The sequence below is a fragment of the Neovison vison genome, chromosome 7 (genome assembly GCF_020171115.1).
Source record: "Neovison vison isolate M4711 chromosome 7, ASM_NN_V1, whole genome shotgun sequence".
Taxonomy (NCBI): Eukaryota; Metazoa; Chordata; class Mammalia; order Carnivora; family Mustelidae; genus Neogale; species Neogale vison.
The window spans coordinates 58,467,372-58,489,161 of NC_058097.1; the positions used below are offsets into that span (position 1 = coordinate 58,467,372).

Below are 21,790 nucleotides of genomic sequence, written 5' to 3' on the forward strand. Positions count from 1 at the left end.
CTAGAGGGAAAGGACATTATTATCTGTAGGGGAACAATGGTTTAAATGGCAGATTTCTCACCTGAAAACACAGAGGCCTGAAGGAAGTAACGTAACATTTTGCAAGTACTAGGAGAGAACTGCCAACCATGAACCCTATATCACATCAAAATTTCCTTCAGGGGCACCTGAGTGGCTCAGTGGGTTAAGCCTCTGCCTTTGGCTCCGGTCATGATCTCAGGGTCCTGGGACAGAGCCCTGCATCGGGCTCTCTGCTCAGCGGGGAGCCTGCTTCCTTCTCTCTCTCTGCCTGCTTGTGATCTCTGTCAAATAAATAAATAAAATCTTTTTTTATAAAAAAAGATAAGGAAATAAAGCCATTGTCAGATGAAAGTAAACAAAGAACATTTGTCACCAAATCTACCCTGAAAGAATGGCTACAGCAAGTTCTCCAACAGAAAAGAAATAAGAGCAAAAAGAGACTTGAAATTTCAATGAAAAGGGTTAAGAAACAGAAGTAAATTGACTACTCTTCTTCTCATAGACTTCTAAAAATGTTTGACGACTGAAGAAGGTAATAACATCATTTTACATGGTCTTCAACATATGAAGAGTAAACACCCAAGACCACTGTACGAAAAGAATAGAGCGTAAAGGGAGCTAACAGAAGTAAGGTTTCTACAATGCACTTAAGTTGCTAAAATACTGTAGACAGGAGACTGTGATAAATTGCACATGTACATTTTAATACTTAGAGTAGCCACTTAAAAAGATAAAGAAAGGGCGCCTGGGTGGCTCAGTGGGTTAAGCCGCTGCCTTCGGCTCAGGTCATGATCTCAGGGTCCTGGGATTGAGTCCCGCATCGGGCTCTCTGCTCTGCAGGGAGCCTGCTTCCTCCTCTCTCTCTCTCTGCCTGCCTCTCTGCCTACTTGTAATCTCTCTCTGTCAAATAAATAAATAAAATCTTTAAAAAAAAAAAAGATAAAGAAAGGAAAAAATATACCCCCAAAACCCTATACATGAATCAAAACTGATTCCTAAAAAATGTCCAAGGTCCAAAAAGAAGGCAAGGAAACCCCCTTCCCCACCCTTACAAAAACCAAAACAGAAAAACAGGAACAAGAAAGAGGAAAAATTAGGGGTGCCTGGGTGGCTCAGTGGGTTAAGCCTCTGCCTTCAGCTCAGGTCATGATCTCAGGGTCCTGGGATTGAGCCCCGCATCAGGGTCTCTGCTCGGCAGGGAGCCTGCTCCCCCCACCTCGCCTGTCTCTCTGCCTACTTGTGATCTCTGTCAAATAAATAAATAAAGTCTTTAAGAAAAAAGAAAGAAGAAAAATGAAAAATCAAAGAAGAAAAATGACATTATTTACTCCAAACATGTCAATAACTACTTCAAATATAAATGGTCTAATACAGCAATTAAAAGACACACTGTCAAATGGTAGGAGGGGAAGCTTCTATATGCTAACCACAAAAAATTACCTCAAATATAACAATATAGGTAGGTTAAAATAAAAGGGATGGACGAAGATGAACCATATAAATAGCAATAAAAATCCAGCAGTGGCTTTATCGATATCAGATAAAGTATACTTCAGAGCCATGAAAATTAACAGGGACAAAAAGGGATATTAGTTACATGATAAAGGGTCAATACACCAAAAAGATACAGCATCGTAAGTGTATGTGCAGCAAACAGGAAAACATTCAAACACACAAAGCAAAAGGTAAGCAGAATAGAAAGAGACAATTCCACAATTCTAGTTGAGGATCTTGACACTCCTTGTTCAGGAGTGAACAAGGAACACTAGGAACAAAATCAGTAAAGATACAGAAAATCTGAATAACACCAATAACCAGCAGACTCTGAAATTTATAGAACATTCCATCCAGCAACAGGAGAATACATATTTTCTTCAAGTACCCATGAAACATTCAAGAACGTTGCTTATAGCTCACCTGTTTGTGGATCATAAAACAAACCTCAACAAATATAAACATTTTAAAATCACATAGAGCATGTACTCAGACCACATGTGAAACTAAAAATAACAGAAAAATAACAAAATATTCCAAAAACTTAGAAATCAAGGAGCACCTTTCTAAATAATCCATGGGTCAGAGAGGGAGTCTCAAATGGAATTAAGACATATTTAAACTGAATGAAAATGAATTTAAAACAAATGAAGAGTTTGTGGGATGGAACTTCAACACTGCAGAGAGGGAAAGTCATGAACCAAATGCTTCTTTCATTAGCAAAGAAAAAGAAAAAACCCAGGTTAATAAGCTAATTTATGATCTCAAGAAACTACACACTGCTAAATAAAACCTGAGGGTAAAAGAAATAACAAAAACCAGAGAATAAATTGAGAATAGAAATAGAAAAAATCAATAATATAAAAAGCTAGTTCTTTGAAATAGTCAATAAAATTGACAAAAATCTAAGATTAATAAAGAGTAGAGGGGCACCTGGGTGGCCCAGTGGGTTAAAGCATCTGCCTTCAGCTCAGGTCATGATCCCAGGGTCCTGGGATCAAGCCCCGCATCGGGCTCCCTGCTTCCTCCTCTCTCTCTGCCTGCCTCTCTGCCTACTTGTGATCTCTGTCTCTGTCGAATAAATAAACAAAATATTAAAAAAACCCCAAAAACAAAAAAAACCCTAACCATTATTTCTCTGTAACAGTAACATTAATGTGCAAACTGACATTAAAACTCAGTATGATACATAAAGATGCCCCCAAAAAGTACTTAGATAAAAATCTAACCAAAAATGATCAGTGGAAAATTATAAAACACTAACGAAATACAAAAAGATCTAAATAAATGAAGAGACTTATGATGTTAATGGACTGAAAGAGTCAACATAATAAAGATGCCAAATCTCACCAAAATGATCCATAGACTAATGTGATGTCTATCAAAATTCCATCAAGATGTTTTATAAATAAAGAAAATAATGATAACGTGTATATAGAAAGCCAAAGGAAAAATTAATATGGAAAGCTAAATCAATTTTTAAAATATAGGGAAGTCATCACTTTACCCAATTTTAAGATTTACTGAAAGCTACAGTAAGAAATTGAAGTGCTGGCAGAGGTTTAGACATGCACATCAATGGGATAATGTAGAGAACTCAGAAACAGATCAACATAGACATGCCCAACTGACTTCTAAGAAGTAAATGTTCAATGGAGACATAATATGGTAGTCTACTTTTCAACTAATGGTGCTGCCCAACTGAACATCCTTAGGCACAAATACAAGAAAGAAACTCAACCTAAACCTCACATGGTAATACAAACATGAACTCAACATGCATCAGAGATTTAAATGTAAAAGTTAAAACTAGAAAACTTCTGAGAGAAAAATTCAGGACAGAGAGCTTGCTTAAGACTTCTTACACATGACATAAAAAGGATTAAGAGGTTCCTTCATAATAATGCCATGAATCAATGTAACAAAAATGGCTTGGCCTATGATGACAATACAAAAGTACACGCGTGGTGACTGAAAGGGCCCTGAGGAGCGTTCAGTGTGAATGCATGGTTATTTTTACATCTTTCTCCACAGCATATTTCTTTTTTTTAAAAAAGAATTTATTTATTTGTTAGAGGGAGAGAGAACACAAGTAGGCAGAGCAGCAGGCAGAGGGAGAGGGAGAAGCAGGCTCCCTGCTGAGCAAGGAGCCTGATGCCGGGCTCAATCCCACGACGCTGAGGTCATGACCTGAGCTGAAGGCAGCCATGTAACCAGCTGAGCCACTCAGGAGCCCCATCCACAGCATATTTCTTTTTTTTTTTTTTTCCCACAGCATATTTCTTTCTTTCTTTTTTTTTTTTTAAGATTTCACTTATTTATTAGACAAACAGAGAGAGATCACAAGTAGGCAGAGAGGCAGGCAGTGAGAGCAGGGAAGCAGGCCCCCTGCTGAGCAGAGAGCCCGATGCGGGACTCGATCCCAGGACCCTGAGATCATGACCCGAGCTGAAGGCCGAGGCTTCAACCACTGAGCCACCCAGGCACCCCTCCACAGCATATTTCTTAATGAGAGATAATAGTATCATATGTAGCTCAAAAAATAAATAAATAAACAAAAAAAAACAACAAAAAATACCAAAGGAATTCCAAAAGACCCTGACTTAGTATATACCAGGACTAAGGCCATAGTAACAACTGTGAAACTCTACAGATAACTGCATGTGCACATACTAGTTTTGTCAGTTAAAATTCTAGTCAATTTCCTCAGTAGCAAATCTTCACACAATCTTTTTTTTTTTTTAAAGATTTTATTTATTTATTTGTCAGAGACAGAGGGAGAGAAAGCGAGCGAGCACAGGCAGACAGAGAGGCAGGTAGAGGCAGAGGGAGAAGCAGGCTCCCTGCCGAGCAAGGAGCCCGATGTGGGACTCGATCCCAGGACTCTAGGATCATGACCTGAGCCGAAGGCAGCTGCTTAACCAACTGAGCCATCCAGGCGTCCCCACACAATCTTTTTTAAGAGTAAAAATGAGATTCCTTCTCTGTGCTTTTCTGAGTTTGTTTGTTTGTATGTTTTTTTTTTTTTTTTTAAGCTAATTTAGCTACAAGTTTTATTTTGTTTTGGCTCTAATTCAATCCCTAGAAAACAACTGATGTGGACTTGAGAAGAGTCTCTCTGAGGAGGACTGGAGAAGCTTAGGAACCGCAGAGGGAAGAATTCAGGTTCACCAGGGAAGGTCACATAGCTACACTGCCGTCTTCATCACCCAAACAAAAAACAATAAACAAGTAGATCAAGAGCAAGTACAAGTAGTGGGTTGTTAAATACACATGAAAAAAATTTTATGTGTCTTTTTTTAAATCAAAATCTTTTTTTCAAATGATTTTATTTATTTATTTGACAGACAGAGATCACAAGTAGACAGAGAGGCAGGCAGAAAGAGAGAGAGGAGGAAGCAGGCCCCCCATGGAGGAGAGAGCCTGATGTGGGGCTCGATCCCAGGACCCTGGGATCATGACCTGAGCCAAAGGCAAAGGCTTTAACCCACTGAGCCACCCAGGCACCCCTTAAATCAAAGTCTTAAGAGTGTTGTACAGTGGGCCCATTCATATGTACATTTTTATCTCCTACAATATAACATTTCATAAATCAAGCCTTTATATTTCTCATTAAGACTTATGCTACTCAAGGGTAGAGACAAAGCTGCAGAACAAAGGATTTCAATAAGTGTTTTTAGGCACACGTTAAATGTCCAACTGTCCTGACAATGGACAGCAGTGGAAACATACATAAAAAAGAGGGGACAAGGCTCTGTGAACTCTGAAACAACATCCTCCCCTTTCCCAAATGAGATAAGGAAAAACACTGCCACAGGCTTATAACAGAAGTCTGAAAGAAGCAAGGCTTGCATTTCTTTCTCTTTTATGTCTTTTCCTCCTTTGTTTAAATATCCCTGAGATAATTTTTCAGTGTAAACTGAAGAGAAAGATGTGGCTGATGGTTATGTTAAGTGCATGAGAATGACTGACCACACTCCTGGATGAATTCGCAGATGCAGGATAAGGCTCCAGATGGGGTAAGTTTCCTGTCTGACTCCTCAGATGAAAAATGATGTCCTGCAACAGAGGGTTTCTCATCAGGAAGGAAACTGAGGGGATTCTCTTTGGTATGAACGATCAGATTCTGAGTAAGAAGTTTCCTCAGTGGTTACATTCAAGAAGTCTTTCCCCAACAGGAGCTCTTGGAGGTTGACCAGGACTGCCCGCTCATGAAGGGTCTTCCCACTTTGGTTACACAGACAGGGTTTCTCCCAGTATGAATCCTCTGATGCTGAGTGAGGGACGAGCTGCGACTGAAGGCTTTTCCACACTCACTGCACTCATAGGGCTTCTCTCCGGTATGGATAACGGAGTGTCGGATGAGACTGGTGCTCCAGCAGAAGGATTTCCCACACTCCAGGCATTCGTAGGGCTTCTCTCCTTTGTGAATCCGTTGGTGCCTCGTGAGCCCTGACCGGCGGTTGAAGGCCTTCCCGCACTCCGTGCACTCATAGGGCTTCTCTCCAGCGTGGATGCTGATGTGTCGAATGAGGTCTTTCTTAGTGCTGAAGGCTTTCCCACATTCTTTACACTCAAAAGGTTTTTCTCCAATGTGAGCCCTTTTGTGCAAGATAAAAGTGTAGCAGTACGTAAAGGCCTTTCCACACTCGTTGCACTCATAGGGCTTCTCCCCAGTGTGGATGACAGCATGTCGAATGAGGTTTGCCTTCTGGCAAAAGGCTTTACCGCACTCCACGCATTCATAGGGCTTCTCTCCACTGTGAATCCGCTGGTGTCTCGTGAGGTATGACCGGCGGTTGAAGGCCTTCCCGCACTCCGTGCACTCGTAGGGTTTCTCCTCCGTGTGGATGCTGAAGTGTCGGATGAGGTCTGATCGATTGCTAAAGGCTTTCCCACATTCCTTGCACTCGTAGGGTTTTTCTCCAGTGTGGGCCCTTTTGTGCAAGATGAAAGTAGAGCAGTGGGTGAAGGCCTTTCCGCACTCACCGCACACGTAGGGCTTCTCCCCAATGTGACTCTGCTGGTGCTGCTTGAGGTGTGACCGGCGGTAGAAGGCCTTCTCACACTCGAGGCACTTGTACGGCTTCTCTCCTGTGTGGATGACATAGTGCTGAACGAGGTCCGTGCTGTCGCAAAAGGCTTTCCCGCAGTCATTGCATTCAAAAGGTCTCACTCCGGTGTGAATCTGCTGGTGCCATGTGAGGTGGGACCGGCGGTTGAAGGCCTTCCCGCACTCCATGCACTCAAAGGGCTTCTCTCCTGTGTGGATGATGTGGTGCCGGAGGAAACCTGTCTTATCACGGAAGGCTTTCCCACATTCTTTGCACACAAAGGGCTTTTCTCCAGTGTGGCTCCTGTTATGCAAGACTAGATTGGAGCAGTGGGTGAAGGCCTTCCCACATTCACTGCACTTATAAGGCTTCTCTCCAGTGTGAATCCGCTGGTGCCTCGTGAGGTGTGACCTGCGGTTGAAGGCCTTCCTGCACTCTGCGCACTCGTAGGGCCGCTCCCCTGTGTGGATCATGCGGTGCTGCAGGAGGTGTGTGCTCTTGCTGAAAGTTTTCCCACACTCGGTGCATTCATAGGGCTTTGCTCCAGTGGAAATCTGCTCATGTCGAACAAGAAAGCAATTCTTGGTAAACACTTTCTGTCGTTCCTCACACTGATAGGGACATTTCTCTTCGTGAATCAAGGAATCTTTCAGTAGTTCCTGGGAGTCATAACTGCGGAGAACATGTCCTGCAGGGATCAGCTGCTGTACAGTCCTTGAGTGTAGACCATCATCTGTCCCTAAACCATCATGTTTAGGCTTCATGTTCCCAGGGAACTTCTCCGTTTGGGGGTCTATCCCTGGTTTCAACTGGCCTTCCAGCATTTCCGATGGCCAATCCTGACTCTTGTCTTGCCCCATCTGGGAGCCCCCCAGAGCCTGCTGAGCCTTTTGTTCCTGTGGCGAGACTTCCTCAGACAAGGCAAGGTGAGAAAGGGAAAGCTCTGGGGTCTCGGGTTTTGTGGTGTCACCTGAAGGGAATACAATATACAGACAGGCTTATTAGAGATGGCAACACAGAAAAACAAAATTGCCATGTCAGTGGGAATAAAGATGAAAACAATGGCTCTGTGCCTGCTATGTTTTCAAATCTCTAAAATCCAGTTTGCAATTTCTTTTCAGACCTTGAGTTCTTAAAATCTTTGAGCAGAAACCCAGAGGGGGAGAAGAGTTGGGGGACAGAGTGTCTGGCAACTAGGGACAAGAACACAGAGTAATGACACAGTGTGTGCTGGGTTTGCGCAAAGCAAGAATGCTCCAGATGCTCCAAGAGGCCAGCAGAAGGGAACCCAACGCAGCCTCCACGGTGGCTGGGAAGAGGCCGGTGAGGGTTTCCAGACAGGGAATGTGAGAAATTGCCATTTAGAGAAAACAGGAAAGCCCTATCAGCCTTAGCTGATGGAATGAACAAAGGCTGAGTCTTCCAAGACTCAGGGAACCTGCAGGGCACCAGAGGATGGGGCTGGTAAGAGTGCAGCCCCTGACACGGGACTGGTATCCTCACAAGCAGAAACACAAGAGCTTTTGCGTCTTCTCAGCGCCACGTGAGAACAGAAGAGGAGACTCTTCTCTGCAAACCAGGAAGAGGGCCCTCACCAGACACCAGACCTTAAACTTCTGGCCTCCAGAACCATGGGAAATAAATATTGTTTCATCCTCCAGTCTGTGGCATTCTCGTTACAGCAGTCCACGCTGACCAGACTGTTGGTATGAGCACTGTACTCATTCTTGTCTGTGATGTTAACTGTATTATTTTCAAAAAGAAATGAATGAGCAGACAACTTAAATAATACATCAATTAATCACGGTCATTCGTGAATCAGTGATGACGATGTGTTATAAGCCAAGGTTTGGCTTGGTACAAATCAAAATTTGTACCTGAGGTCCATGAAGCAAGGATTAGAGGTCACAGCAGTGTTATGGTTAAGATCATGGTCTCCAACCACAGAAACCCTAGGCCCAAGTCCCACAAAAACTCAGTATGAGCTCCGTAGCACTTGGCAAGGCACTCACATTTCGTAAGCTCTCCCTTTGTCTCCTAAAAAGTAAAGCCAGAAATAAAGACTGTGCTGTAGGACTCTGTGAGGATGAAGTGAAATCCTGCATTTGCCATGTTCATATATGAACCACATTCAGTAGGATAACAGATACTGCGCAAAACATGGCTACACGTCAGCTCTAAATTTTTATTATGGGTTAGTCAAATAATATGCATCTGGGACCTAATAGCGAGCATATAAACTGGCAGTGTTAGAATGCGTGAACTGACCCGGAAGAGTACTGAAGAGTAGAAACAGTGGTCCATGAGATGCCTGCCGAGCCAACATTAAAGTCACCAAAAGAAGAGAAGGGAGGTCCTGAGAGATTAGCGGGGGAGACCGCAGGAGGATCAGATGCTCATGACACAATCTAGAAGCCTGCTGAATTATGAATTCACAAGCACAGAGGTTCAGAGCGTTGGCTGAACGCTTGGTGCAAATCCTGCCTGTACCAAGTGAGCTGATATTGGACAAATTACTTAGCTGTTCCCATCTCAAATCCCTCGTCTGAAAAACTGAGCATCTCTCAGTTTCTGCCTCACAGACTGTCCTGAAGGTTAAATGAGAAAATGCCTGTAAAGTGGTCAGCACACTGCCAGCCACTGGGGGATCGTTCAGGAAATTGTGGGCCATTACCCATCATCACTATGGCTGCTGCTGTATTTGAAAATTAGGAGCAAAGCAGTGACCGTATAAGGAACATTTTTAGTGCTGTGGTACAGAGGAACCCCCTCACAGGGCCTCAAAGCACAAAGAGAACGATGTCACCACTTTCACAGGTGAATGGTGGGAACGTGAAAGGGTTCGGCCTCTCCAGAACTGCCTGGCATTTTCCAATAAAGCCAACCTGAACTAGAAACATACTGGTATCTGTTCCTAACAGAAATTAGTGCTTATCTACACCAAGACACCTAACAAGAATATTCTCAGCAGCATTAAGTTGAAAACAAGAGGAATGCCCGCCAAGAGGGGAATGGGTGAACGACTGGCAGTTTTTCACACAATGAGATGTCACACTAGACTGAGAGTGAACAAACTCCGACTGTACACAACCATATGAAAAGATTCTCATAGATGTAATGAAGGTCAAGAGGAGACGGACACAAAGACACCATGCAGTGGGGTTCCAAGTCAACACAAATTCATGCTAATGGTCTCAAAGGGGATTACCTAGCAGAAGGGGCTACTGAAGGCATGAGACCCTGACGAGGTGCTGGAAATGTTGTACAGTAGTTCCTTTATCTGCGGGGAATTTGTTTCAAGACCCCCGTGGATCCCTGAATTTGTGCGTAGGACCAACCCTATATATACTATTTTTTTAAATATATATATATATATATATATAAAATGTATAAATACACATTTATAATAAAGTTTAATTTATAAATTTGGCACATAAGAGATTAGCAAAAGTAAGTAATAATAAAATAGAACAATTAAAACAAATACTTTAATAAAAATTACACGAACATGGTCTCTCACTCAAAATATTTTATTATATGGCACTCTCCCTTCTTGTGATGCTGTGAGATGATAAAATGCCTATACAAAGAGATGAAGTGAGGTGAATAACACAGGCATGTGACACAGCATTAGGCTACTGGTGGCCTTCTAATGACACATCAGAAGAACAATCCTCTGCTTCTGGACCGTAAATGACCGCAAGTAACTGAATCTGCAGAAAGCAAAGCCACAGACCACGGTAGACACTATATATTAACACAGGTTGTGGATATGAGTTTATACACACACGATGATTCATCAAGTGGACCTCTTAAGATTTTTGCACAAGAAGAGACCATAATCACACTGCATGGTATCTGCCCTCAGCAGCTCATTCCTGCTGGGTGTTCAAAGGACAGTGCAATAGAAACTCAGTATCTGGCATCGTTGGTTTTCTTGGCTTTGTGCATGTCAAACCTGGTATTTTTATTGAAACAGTATTCTTAACGGTTTTTCATACTGCTCAGCTTGAGATAATTTTCAAGAGGAAGTAGTGCTTCTCCTTTTCTAGGGTGTTTGAAATTGAGAACCAGGCAGATCCACACTCAGACCCTAAATAGGGCCCTGAAGTAAAGACATTGGATCCCAAAGATTACAGGTGGGGAGTTCTTAAAGTATGTCCGTATTCAAATGGAGATGCAAGAAACCCAGCTGAAAGAACTCTGAGGGAGGCTGGCTTCAGTTTACATGATCATCTCTGGAAAATGGGATGCCTGGGTGGCTCAGTTGGTTAAGCAGCTGCCTTCGGGCTCAGGTCATGATCCCAGGGTCCTGGGATTGAGTCCCACATCGGGCTCCTTGCTCGGCAGGGAGCCTGCTTCTCCCTCTGCCTCTGCCTGCCTCTTTGTCTGCCTGTGCTCGCTCGCTTTCTCTCCCTCTGTCTCTGACAAATAATAAATAAAATCTTAAAAAAAAAAAAAAAGATCATCTCTGGAAATGGAACCTTACTTTATGTTCCTATTATATAGGAGTGACAGTGACAGCTGTGGATTGACCAAGTTCTTTTTAAAAGGGCTGTTTTGAAGATTATGATTCTAACTTTGGAGGAACTATGGTGATGAGCAGTGACTGGCAGTGGAAGGAATCACATGTAAAAACTCCTTAAATAAAAATTTATTGGCTTTAAATAAAAAAAAAAAAAAAAAAAAAAAAAAAGAAGAGACCATAAGTGTAGACATCTCTTGCAAGAATGAGGCAACTTGGGGCTCCTGGGTGGCTCAGTTGTTAAGCGTCTGCCTTTGGCTCAGGTCACAATCCTGGAGTCCCAGGATCGGGCTCTATGTCAGGATCCTTGTTCAGTGGGGAGTTTGCTTCTCCCTTTCCTCCTGCCTGTGCTCTTTCTCTCTCTCTCAAATAAATAAATAAAATCTTGGGACACCTGGGTGGCTCAGTCAGTTGAATGCCTGCCTTTGGCTCAGGTCATGATCCCAAGGTCCTGGGATCGAGTCCCACATTGGGTTCCTCGTTCAGAGAGGAGCCTGTTTCTCCCTCTGCCTGCCAATCTTCCTGCTTGTTCTCTCTCTTTCTGGAAAATAAATAAATAAAATCTAAAAGTAAATAAATAAATAAAATCTTAAAAAAAAAAAAAAGAGACAACTTTTCCAAGAAGATGGGTTATGCAGGGAAAGAGTTGATACCAGTGTGAAGACACTGGAGAGTTATAGGCCTTTTTCATTTACTTTCGTTTTCTGTGACACAACCAAGTGTATTTTTCTGCTGAGCAGAGAACAGGTAAAGTTACAGAAGAAGCAGAAAAGCAGCGAAGAAGCCAATTCCCTGACGAGGTGTGCTCTGGCCTCTCGTGTGGTCCTTTGCCATGGTCGGGGCCAAGGCCTCCTCTGGGAGGGTGGGAAGGGAAGTCACACACAGGAGAGAGTCAGATCAATGTGTAACGGTTGGCGATCAAGCAACGCAAGAACAAAGACTATTTTCGACATGAAAATATGCGAAGACATCAGTGGCTGAGGGGTGTGGTGAAGGTCTGGAACAAGCCATCCGTGGCTGGGGGAACCAGTGGGGAAGGCGGGGTAGATGAAAGGCGCACAAGAGATGCAGGGAGACCAGCTCTCACCCAGGCAAAAGTTGAAAACCTGGACGCGGGAGTGTCAGAATGGGTCTCAGGGAGGAGGGGGGAGGGGAGCCATTCATGGGTAATGGACAGGATGTGTGACCGTATGGGCTGGTGGCAGTGAGGTGCTGAGGAGTTATCTGAAGTCGCAGTCGGCCTTCTGACATGCATGGGAGGCGGGAGGAGCAGTAGAATCAGAATCCCGAGCTCCCTCTTAGGCATGTTGGGCGCGAACTGTCTTTTCCACACTCACAGATGTGAGACTGGTGACGAGGGTAAAGACTTGGAACACCTTCCAAGGGGCCAAACAGACACATACTCGGGATGAAAGCCCAAGGGACCACCAGAGGCGAGAGCTCTGGGCTCTGCAGAGGCGCCAGTCACCACACCAGATGCCCCCAGGGCCTTAGCAACCCAGGTCTGCAAAACAGAAGCTGAACATTAGCTGGAAGGTTAAGCAGACAGGAGGGGTGCAAGGACTTGGAGCAAGGGAGTGTCTGAGTGTCTGACTGGCACCAGGAGGATGGGTGGATGGAGAAGGCGAGAAAGGGTGGAATACAGGGTAGAGCTTGCTTCCTGGTGATGCAGAAGGAAGTCTGAGTTACTATCATTACTAATGAGGGTTAATATTACGACGTGAATAACACCAACAGCTCACTTTTGCTGAGCCATTCGCTCACCGTGGGTCAGGGCCAGCGTGAGCCAGTTTCACACACAATCTGGTGCGTCCTCAGACAACCCACTGACTCAGGAAGAGACTGAGCGCAGCAGACTACACCCACCGAACCATTTGTTCTCTCCTTGGACACACAGCTCAGCCTCATTTTCCAGCCCCAGGTGCTTAAGTGGGGCCAGATGTCTTGTTGGTGGAATGTGAGGAGAAACAGTGTGACTGGAGATGGGTATGACACCTTCCTTTCTTCTCCCGTTTCCCCTGAATCCCTGAATAACTGCGTGGCACACAGCTCCACGCTGACTCCACGGTCGCTGGTGAGAAAAAGACTTTCATGTGCTGAGCCACCAAGATTCTGGACTATGCCTGTTAGAGCGGCTCTATTTACACTGGCTGAGCTTATGCATAAGTGCATGAGACCATGCACTCTCCCCAGGGCCACAAGGCTGCTGTGGGTCCCAAGCAACTAGGGCTGAGAGCCCGAACTTATAACCTAGCAGGCCCCACACCTCCACAGGAGCACTGGGGATTGTGATAGGGCTGGACAGGGTGGGCAGAAGGACCACAGGTTAAAAGGCTCATGGATCCTAAGCCTCTAGAGAGGCCACAACAATAAATCTTCACATATTCCAGAGGCAGTAATTACTGTGCTGTCTGCAAGCTGCTGTGATCCTGACCGGGTCCGCTACTGGCACCCACCTGGGCAGGAGTTAGGGGAGAGGCCTCTCTTCGATGTCCGTAACTCTGGGCTGTTATCCAAGGCATAGATCAGCTCTGGTTTGGGCAAAGGACAGCCTGTTCAAAGAGACAGAAAAAAGTTGTGGAAATTGTGGTGAGAGGAAAGAAACCCTCAATCTAGATGGGGACTTCAGAATTTAGAGAAGCCTCATAATGAAGCTGCTCGCATCCATCCAAACAAAATATGACCTGGAAACCAATGCATAAAACATCATTATGAAAACAACAACAACAACAACAACAAAAACATCATTATGGTGCCCCAAAGACTGCAGACATCAGTGCTGGCTCCAGCGACAGCACCAAATCCCTTTAATCTCCAGCCTGTAGAATCCCAGCACTGTTTGGACCTATCTCCTGAAGGCGCTTCCTAATTAACCCAGTCAGGGGCCTCGGCCTCCCTGTGCCTCAGCCATACCTGGTGAGCCTGAATGCCACCATGGACTAATTTACACAAAACCTCTGGGGTGAAGTCTAGCCATCAGATTGTAAACACTCCCCAAGTGATGGCACCCCACCTGGTAAGTTAAAAAACCCTGGTTTCCACCGTTTCACAAATGGCATCCCTGATTATCGACAGTCTGAGGTAGGCAGAGGGGCTGGGTACTCTGAGTAAAGAGAAGGGTTTATTCCAGACAGGAAGACTGGAAGACAAAAACAGGAACAAGGACAATAAATAGGAAACAGTGACAAACATGGTAAATATTAATCCCATTACATCAACATCACTTAGAACATCAATGTTGTTCTAAATTCTCCATTATAAGACACAGATTGTCAGAGTGGATCAAAAAACAAGACCCGGGAGTACCTGGGTGGCACAGTTAAGTGTCTGACTGTTGGTTTCAGCTCAGGTCATGATCTCAGGGTCATGAGACTGAGGCCCGTGTCAGGTTCCATGCGCTCAGTGCAGACTCTGCTTGAAGTTCTCTCTCCCTCTCCCTCTGCCCTTCCCACTAGTGTTTTCCCTCTCTCTAAAATAAATGAATAAATCTTTCTCTCTCTTTTTTTTTTTTAATTTTTTAAAATTTATTTATTTGACAGAGAGAGATCACAAGTAGGCAGAGAGGCAGGCAGAGAGAGAGAGAGGAGGAAGCAGGCTCCCCGCCGAGCAGAGAGCCCGATGCGGGACTCGATCCCAGGACCCCGAGATCATGACCCGAGCTGAAGGCAGAGGCCCAACCCACTGAGCCACCCAGGCGCCCTTTTTTTTTTTAATTTTATATATTTGACAGAGAGAGAGAGACAACAGAAACAGGGGGAGCGGGAGTGGGAGAAGGAGACTTCCCAAAGAGCAGGGAGTCCAATGAGGGGCTTGATCTCAGGACCCTGGGATCATGACCTGAGTTGAAGGCAGACGCTTAACAACTGAGCCAGCCAGCCACCCCAATAAATGAATAAATCTTAAAAATAAAGACAAAAACAAAACAAAACCCAACTATAGATTGTCTATAAGAAACCCACTATAGGGACGCCTGGGTGGCTCAGTTGGTTAAGCAACTGCCTTCGGCTCAGGTCACGATCCCAGCGTCTTGGGATAGAGGCCCACATCGGGCTCCTTGCTCCTCAGGGAGCCTGCTTCTCCCTCTGACTCTGCCTGCCACTCTGTCTGCCTGTGCTCGCTCTTGCTCTCTCTCTCTGACAAATAAATAAATAAAATCTTAAAAAAAAACCAAAAACCCACTGTAAATATAAAGACACAAACATGTTGAAAATAAATGAATGTAGAAAAATACACTAATATGTTAATAAAATATGCTAATGCTAATCAAAAGAAAGCAAGCATATCTATGTTAATTTCAGACAGAAAAGACTTCAAAGCAAGGAAAGTAACCAGGGATAAAGAAGGCATTACATAATGATAAATAGGTTAATTTGCAAAGAAGACAGAAAGGTCCTTAATCCATATGTGTCTGGCAACACATTGTCAAACTACACGAGGCAAAAATTGATAGAATGGCAAGAAGAAATAGATGAATCCACCATCAAAGTTGGAGATCACACTATTCCTCTAGGAGCAATGTACAGATCCGAAAGGCAGAAAGCTAGTAATGACATAGGTGAACTCAACAATACTATCAATTAACTGGCTATAACTGACATCTGCAGACTACATCCAAAAACAGATACACGTTCTTCTCAAACTCACATGGAACATTCCCATGATAGATTATATTCTGGGCCATAAAAACACACTTTAATAAATTTTAAAAAGAACAGAAATCATTAAAAAAAGGGAAAATATCAGGAGGCAAAAAACAAAGCTTAAATAGAAATGAGCGAACCCATGATTTGAAATTAAACATTAATGATTGAGAGAAAGGAAAAAAAAGGAATAGAAACCATAAAATATCTGCCCTCAGACCATAGAGTAATTAACTAGAAATTAATAACAGAAATATAGTTGGAAAATCACCAAATGGTAAAGATTAAACAACACACTTTTAAATAACATACGGGTCTAAGAAGCAATCTCAAGAAAGTAAAAAATATTTTGAACTAAATGGAAACAAAAATATGGGGCACCTGTCTAGCTCAGTTGGAAGAGCATGTGACTCTTAATCCTGGGGTCACGAGTTTGAGTCCCACACTGGGTGTACAGGTTACTAAAAATGAATAAATAAATAATCTTTAAACAAACTAACTAAAAAACCAAAAATAAAACCTAGCGAAATTTGTGGGATGGAGCAAAGCAATGCTTCGCAGGAAATTTATAATAGGATACATATTTTTTTAAAAGAAAGACCTGAAATTAGTTATATAAATTTCCACCTTAGGTAACTAGAAGAATAAATTAAATGCAAAATAAACACTACAAAAAAATTAGAATTAGAGCAGGAATCATTGAAATTGAAAGCAGAAAATAGAAAAAAAATAAACAAAACCAAAATTTGTCTCTCTAAAAAGATCAATAAAATTGATAACCTTCTAGCCAGGCTAACAAAGAAAAAATAAGAAAAGACGCAAATTACTAATATCAGAAATAGAACAGAGGGTATGCCTGGATGGCTCAAATGGTTAAGCATCTGCCTTCAGCTCAGGTCATGATCCCAGGGTCCTGGGATTGAGCCCTGCATTGAGCTCAATGCTCAGCTGGGAGCCTGCTTCTCCCTCTTCCACTCCCCCTGCATGTCCACCTTCTCTCACTGTCTCTCTCTCTCTGCGTCAGATAAATAAAATCTTAAAAATATAAATTAAATTAAATACCATTTACATTAGTACTCTCCAAATGAAATACTTAGGTATAAATCTAACAAAATATATATAGAATCTATATGAGGAAAGCTACAAAACTTCACTTAACAAAATCAAAGAATAAACGGAATATTTCACGTTCATGGATAGGAAGACTCAATATTGCCAAGATCAATATTGCCAAGATCAGTTCCTCCAAATTTGATCTATAGAGTTAATGCAATACCAGTCAAAACCCCAGCAAGTCATTTTGTGGATATTAACAAACTGATTCTCAAGTGTATATGGAGAAACAAAAGACCCTGGTCTCCTATGCACTAGAGTAAAAAGGAAACAGTAAACACTCCTGTGGGAACAGCAACCTGAGTCCAAGAAGGCTAAAGCAGTGAGAGGGGGAGGGGGATGTGAGCAGGAGAAGTCAATCCTCAAGAAAGGGGGGTCAGGGGGAGAGGCAGACTTAGTGATGCTAGATGCCATTTCATGAACCACCAAGAACAAAAAATTTGCACACGGTAATTTAGTCAAAGAGAGACACATGCATAAATATAAAATATCATCTATTCCAGCCAACATTTCACAAAAGAAACCAAAAAACGCAGAGGAGAGCTTTTCACAATGAAGATGCGTCTTTTAAAGTGAAGAGATTAAGCTTTATGAGGGACTTGCTGCCGTGGCCCTATTTTCCTTATTTGCCAAGGATGGCATGTTGGGAGAATTAACGGAGTGAAAAGAAACAGTATCGGCATATAAAAAGGAGTAGAGAAAGGAACAAGGGGCCTCACATGGCAAGGACTGGGCAGCCACTTCCTGCTGCAAAATAGCCGTGGCAGAAAAAAGTCACCGTAAAAAGACAAAGACACAAGCAGACCCACAGAGAGAAGCCAGGACAAAAGCCCCCAAAGCAGGGATTAATTGTGTTTCTCTAAGTTCCTGTATCAGTCCCTCAAGGGGCCCAGATGGAATTCCTGCCTTTAGGCTTTGTGAGACAACCCCATTTCCTCCCAACGCACCTTTCTCCTTTGGCTGTGACCAAAAGTAAACTATGTTTCTTGCTTAACCCTCCCTGAGACGCAGGAGAGCAGGCAGGAAGAGAGGAGTCTAGAAAATGACTGAAATGGAGAAGACAGGAGGGCTCTAGAGACCTTTCCAAGCAGCCAGGCCTGGAGCCAGAGAGCAGAGTGAAGGAGGTGACAGGTCTCCCACACCACAGAGTTAGGGAGGCCTTACCCAGAGAGACCAGGAGCCCACACGTCTCCAACATCACTTCCTGGTACAGGGTCCTCTGGGCCGGGTCCAGCTGCCCCCACTCCTCCCGAGTAAAAGTCACGGCCACATCATCGAAGGTCACAGTCATCTGAAAAGTCAAACAGAGGCAGTGTGTTGGTCTTGGGGCTGCTGGGGCTGCTGGGACTGCTGATGGGAATCACAGCCCATTTCTCTCGACGGAAAGGGAACAGAGTGACCAAACACCCCCTGAGGGCTGAGCTCTGTGCGGGACTCAAGGGAGCAGAGATGTTGTTTTGCCCTGATTACAGCAGCATGAGAGACAGCGCCTCCTGCATGGGAGCCAGTGGAGAACGGCATGAGGTCAGGACCTTCCCACGTGGACCGTGAGGCACGGAATGGTAAGGGCTTTAAGACCCCACAGGAATGGGAGAGAGTAACAAAGATAATGAAAACAGCACCAATAACAATTACACCAAGAGCAGCCCAGACTCACCGATCTTCACTGCGCGCCTGACTCATGCCGATGCGCTTCCTGTCCTCTAATGTGAACGTCCCCAGCTCTGAAGCCATAATCCTGAGGTTTGAATCCCACGTCTTAGAATCAACACTTGCCTGCATGTGAACTTAGGAGCCTCACGTCATTTCTCTGAGCCTCAATTTCTGGATCAATACAGTAATTCTCACCCAGCAGTAAGAGTATGAGAATTAAAGAAAAAATCTTTGTAAAGGAAACACTGGGGTGACTAGCCACAGCCTGTGAAGTCAGTATCATTACCACGTTCCTGCCAGACAGGGCCCTGAGGTCCAGGGGGCTTCAGCAGTTCATCCACAGTTCACATGTGGTATGAGGAGAGGCAGGCTCTGAACTGAGGTCCCTCTGGTCCCTCCGGTCTAGGGTCTAATGGCATAATCCTGACACTCCTCCATTAGTAAAGGAGTCAATGAAGATGTGAGGAACTTCAAAAAAATTTCCCAGCCACATTCATTTCAGCCATCATTGAACATAATTCTGCAGACACGGGCAGAGGAGCAGCTCATCGTCACCCACCTCACCCACGATCACCTGAGGTGGTGGCACCTGCTTGGGAAGTGGCAGGGCCTGGATAGGGTCCCACTGCCTTCTGCTCCTCAGAGACTACCAAGGAGAATCCACAGTGAGTCACTGTTTCTTTTTCCTACATGGGTCTTCCCCTCACCCTCTGGCTTTGGCAACTATGAAGGAACTTAAACCCCCCACCCCAACCACCTGAGTCTCAACAGCACATATTGCTGAGGAGAAAATACTTCAGGCCCAGAAAATAGAAGTTACTGAGGACAATGTGGGCTTTGGCCATGAGAAGAGCCTTTGATGGATGTATGTAGCCTATGATGGAGTATGATGGAACATCCAGCATATGACCCACAGTCTGGCCCTCCCAGGGTTATGGTTATGTCTCAGCAGACGGAGATAGAGGGGCCATGGAAATCACACCGGTACTCTGGCAACACCTTGAACAACTGATCTACCCTTTTTGTCCACATATTTCCACTTGCTAAAATGCCATATCCCCAAGTCATGCCCAAGGCCTGTACGGAAGCCTGGTTGGCTTACAAAGTTGACTTCAGGTGTCACCTCCAGGTATCCCTGTCTGCTTTTTGTAGAGAAAAGAGTAAAAATGCAGGCTGGGGTGCTCAATACACTGGTTGTTTCTGCTACTTAAGAGCTGCAGTGAGTTGGGGCACTAAACCTCTGAGCCTCAAGGTGTTCTTGTGCAAAAGAGAGAGAACAATACAACTCAACTCAGAGGAGCCGAGGATTAAGTGAGGTGATAGGTTATGACTGTCAGCCCACAGCAAGAACAAGTGGAGGTCAGCTATCGCGCTTCTCCTGTTACTGGTCTCACTTTGCTCCCACCACATCCTAGACAAATTCAACCACCACACTTGTTTAATTTTGCCAGGCTCCCTACGCAACAATGCCAGATGATGGCAAGCAGGGAAGGGCCCATTTCGGCTGAACTGCTATGAACGTTCTCTCCAAGCAAGTGACATCTGAGCAGAGGCCAGAGGATGTGAGAGGGAGGCCCTGAAACGTCACAGGGGGAGTATCCCAGGCAAAGGCCAGTGCAGGGACAAAGGCTGGTGGTGAAGGAGAACCTAGCATGGTCAGGCTGGTACAGCCCGAAAGGCCAGAGGAGGTCGGCGGGGGCACGGGTAGGCCCCTGCAGGTCATGGCAGCGGGCGGGATTAGTAAGCCAGGGAGCCAGCACTTCTCCTCCTTCGTGCCCAGACTGAGCACCGCCCGAGATCCGCTACAGATGCAGCACTACGGATCAAGGGACACGCCAGCCATTTGCTGTCAACAAACGACAAAGAGAAATGAAACCGAAGGGCATCCTTGGCCTGCAGGCGCCCAGGAGCCGCCGCAGCGGAGGGGCAGCAATGCTAAGAGCATCGTCCACTCACCCACATGGGGTCCGTCCACGCAGCCGCCATCATGGGACCCTGTGCACAGAGCAGGGCCCGTGGGGCAGCGGCCGAGGGGCTGCCACCTTTTCGCTGCCCAGAGCGGGGTGACCTCGACTGACTGTCGCACTCCGAGCCTCAGTTTCCCCAGTGTGAAACGCGCCCCAGGCCCTCAGCGTCGCGCCGGGGCCGCAGAGAGAGAGCCCCGCGCCCCGCAGGCGCTCACGTGACACCCCGTTACGGAGGACGAGGGACGGGTGTCAGGCTCATACAAAGACACGAGGACGGACCTACGGTCCACACCACCGTCTCCGCTCTGGCCTCGGAAAGGTGCCCTGCCTTTCCAAGTCACTGTTCAAAGCCCCACAGCCCGGGTAAGACCAGCCCCGCGCAGGCGGATGACGTCCTCCTCATGGGACCGGGAGCCCCGCCCCGCCGGAGCGAGCCGCAGGAAATGCCCCTGTCCTGGGCAGTCATTGGTCCAGTGCCCGCGCGACACGCGGAGCACAGCCTTCTGGGTAATGTGGTTTTTTCCTTTGCTTACAGTCGCGGTGGGGCAGTTTCCGAGCGTGTCTTCTCCGGAAGAGTCGCCTCAGACCCGCTTCTCAGAATGGGATCTAGGGGCGGGGGCGAGGCCATTCCTGTCCCGCCCGGGGAAGGTGAGGCTCGGCGGCGGGGACCTCCGCCCGCGATCAGAACGCGTGGTCACCAGGCCTTTGGGTCGGCTGGTGACTTCCCCCGTGCGCCTCACCTCCCGGAGATGCCCCTGGACGGAAGACGGATGCTCGAGAGGTGACGGCACCGGCGGGGCCAGGACGCCGGAAGCCCCCTCTGACGCGGCCCCCTCTGAGGGGCCTCCTGTGGGCCAGTACCACGCGCTGCGGCGCCTTGACGCGCGGATCGGGCCCGGGAGCCGGAGGGGCGGCGTGCGAGCCCCGGAGCTGGGGAGGCCGCCCGTGACCCCAGGCTGGAGCCCGGCGCTGTGGAGTGTCTGTCCTACGCGGCACCTCGCCCTGCGTCTGAGCGCCGGCGGAGGGGTTGTGCGCGGACGCGGAGTGCGGGAGTGGTCGGCCGCCGCCGCCGCCGCCGCCTAGAGTCTCCGCGAGCGCGAGAATAGGTGAAGACGGGAACGGACCGGGGCGAAGCCAGAGCCAGTCCTTCGCTGAGGAGTGCAGACGAGAAACCGACAGTCACATTAGCGGTTCGAACAACCCTTCAAGACCGTATCTCAGATGTTTTAGAGGTCACTGTCGGTTACTTCTTTGGGGTTCCCCCCACCCATTCCTCTCGGGCAAAGGTGAGAGAATGAAATGCAGCTTCCAACCAATCGAGCG

The 21,790-nt window shown here is 45.9% G+C and overlaps 1 protein-coding gene and 1 non-coding gene across 2 annotated transcripts; one reads left to right on the plus strand and one right to left on the minus strand.

Moving 5' to 3' along the window:
* Positions 1–4,955: 4,955 nt before the first annotated feature.
* LOC122912132 (zinc finger protein 543-like) lies at positions 4,956–20,836 on the minus strand. The gene is made up of 4 exons (XM_044257497.1): positions 20,457–20,836; positions 18,012–18,138; positions 13,551–13,646; positions 4,956–7,539 (listed from the first exon to the last, which is right to left on the minus strand). Exons 1-4 carry the CDS (start codon positions 20,487–20,489, stop codon positions 5,672–5,674), a joined length of 2,124 nt encoding a protein of 707 aa, XP_044113432.1. The 5' UTR covers positions 20,490–20,836; the 3' UTR covers positions 4,956–5,671.
* Positions 10,413–10,550, plus strand: LOC122914874. Its single transcript, XR_006385938.1, has one exon. It is a non-coding gene; the product is annotated as a small nucleolar RNA SNORA8 (small nucleolar RNA).
* Positions 20,837–21,790: the final 954 nt, after the last annotated feature.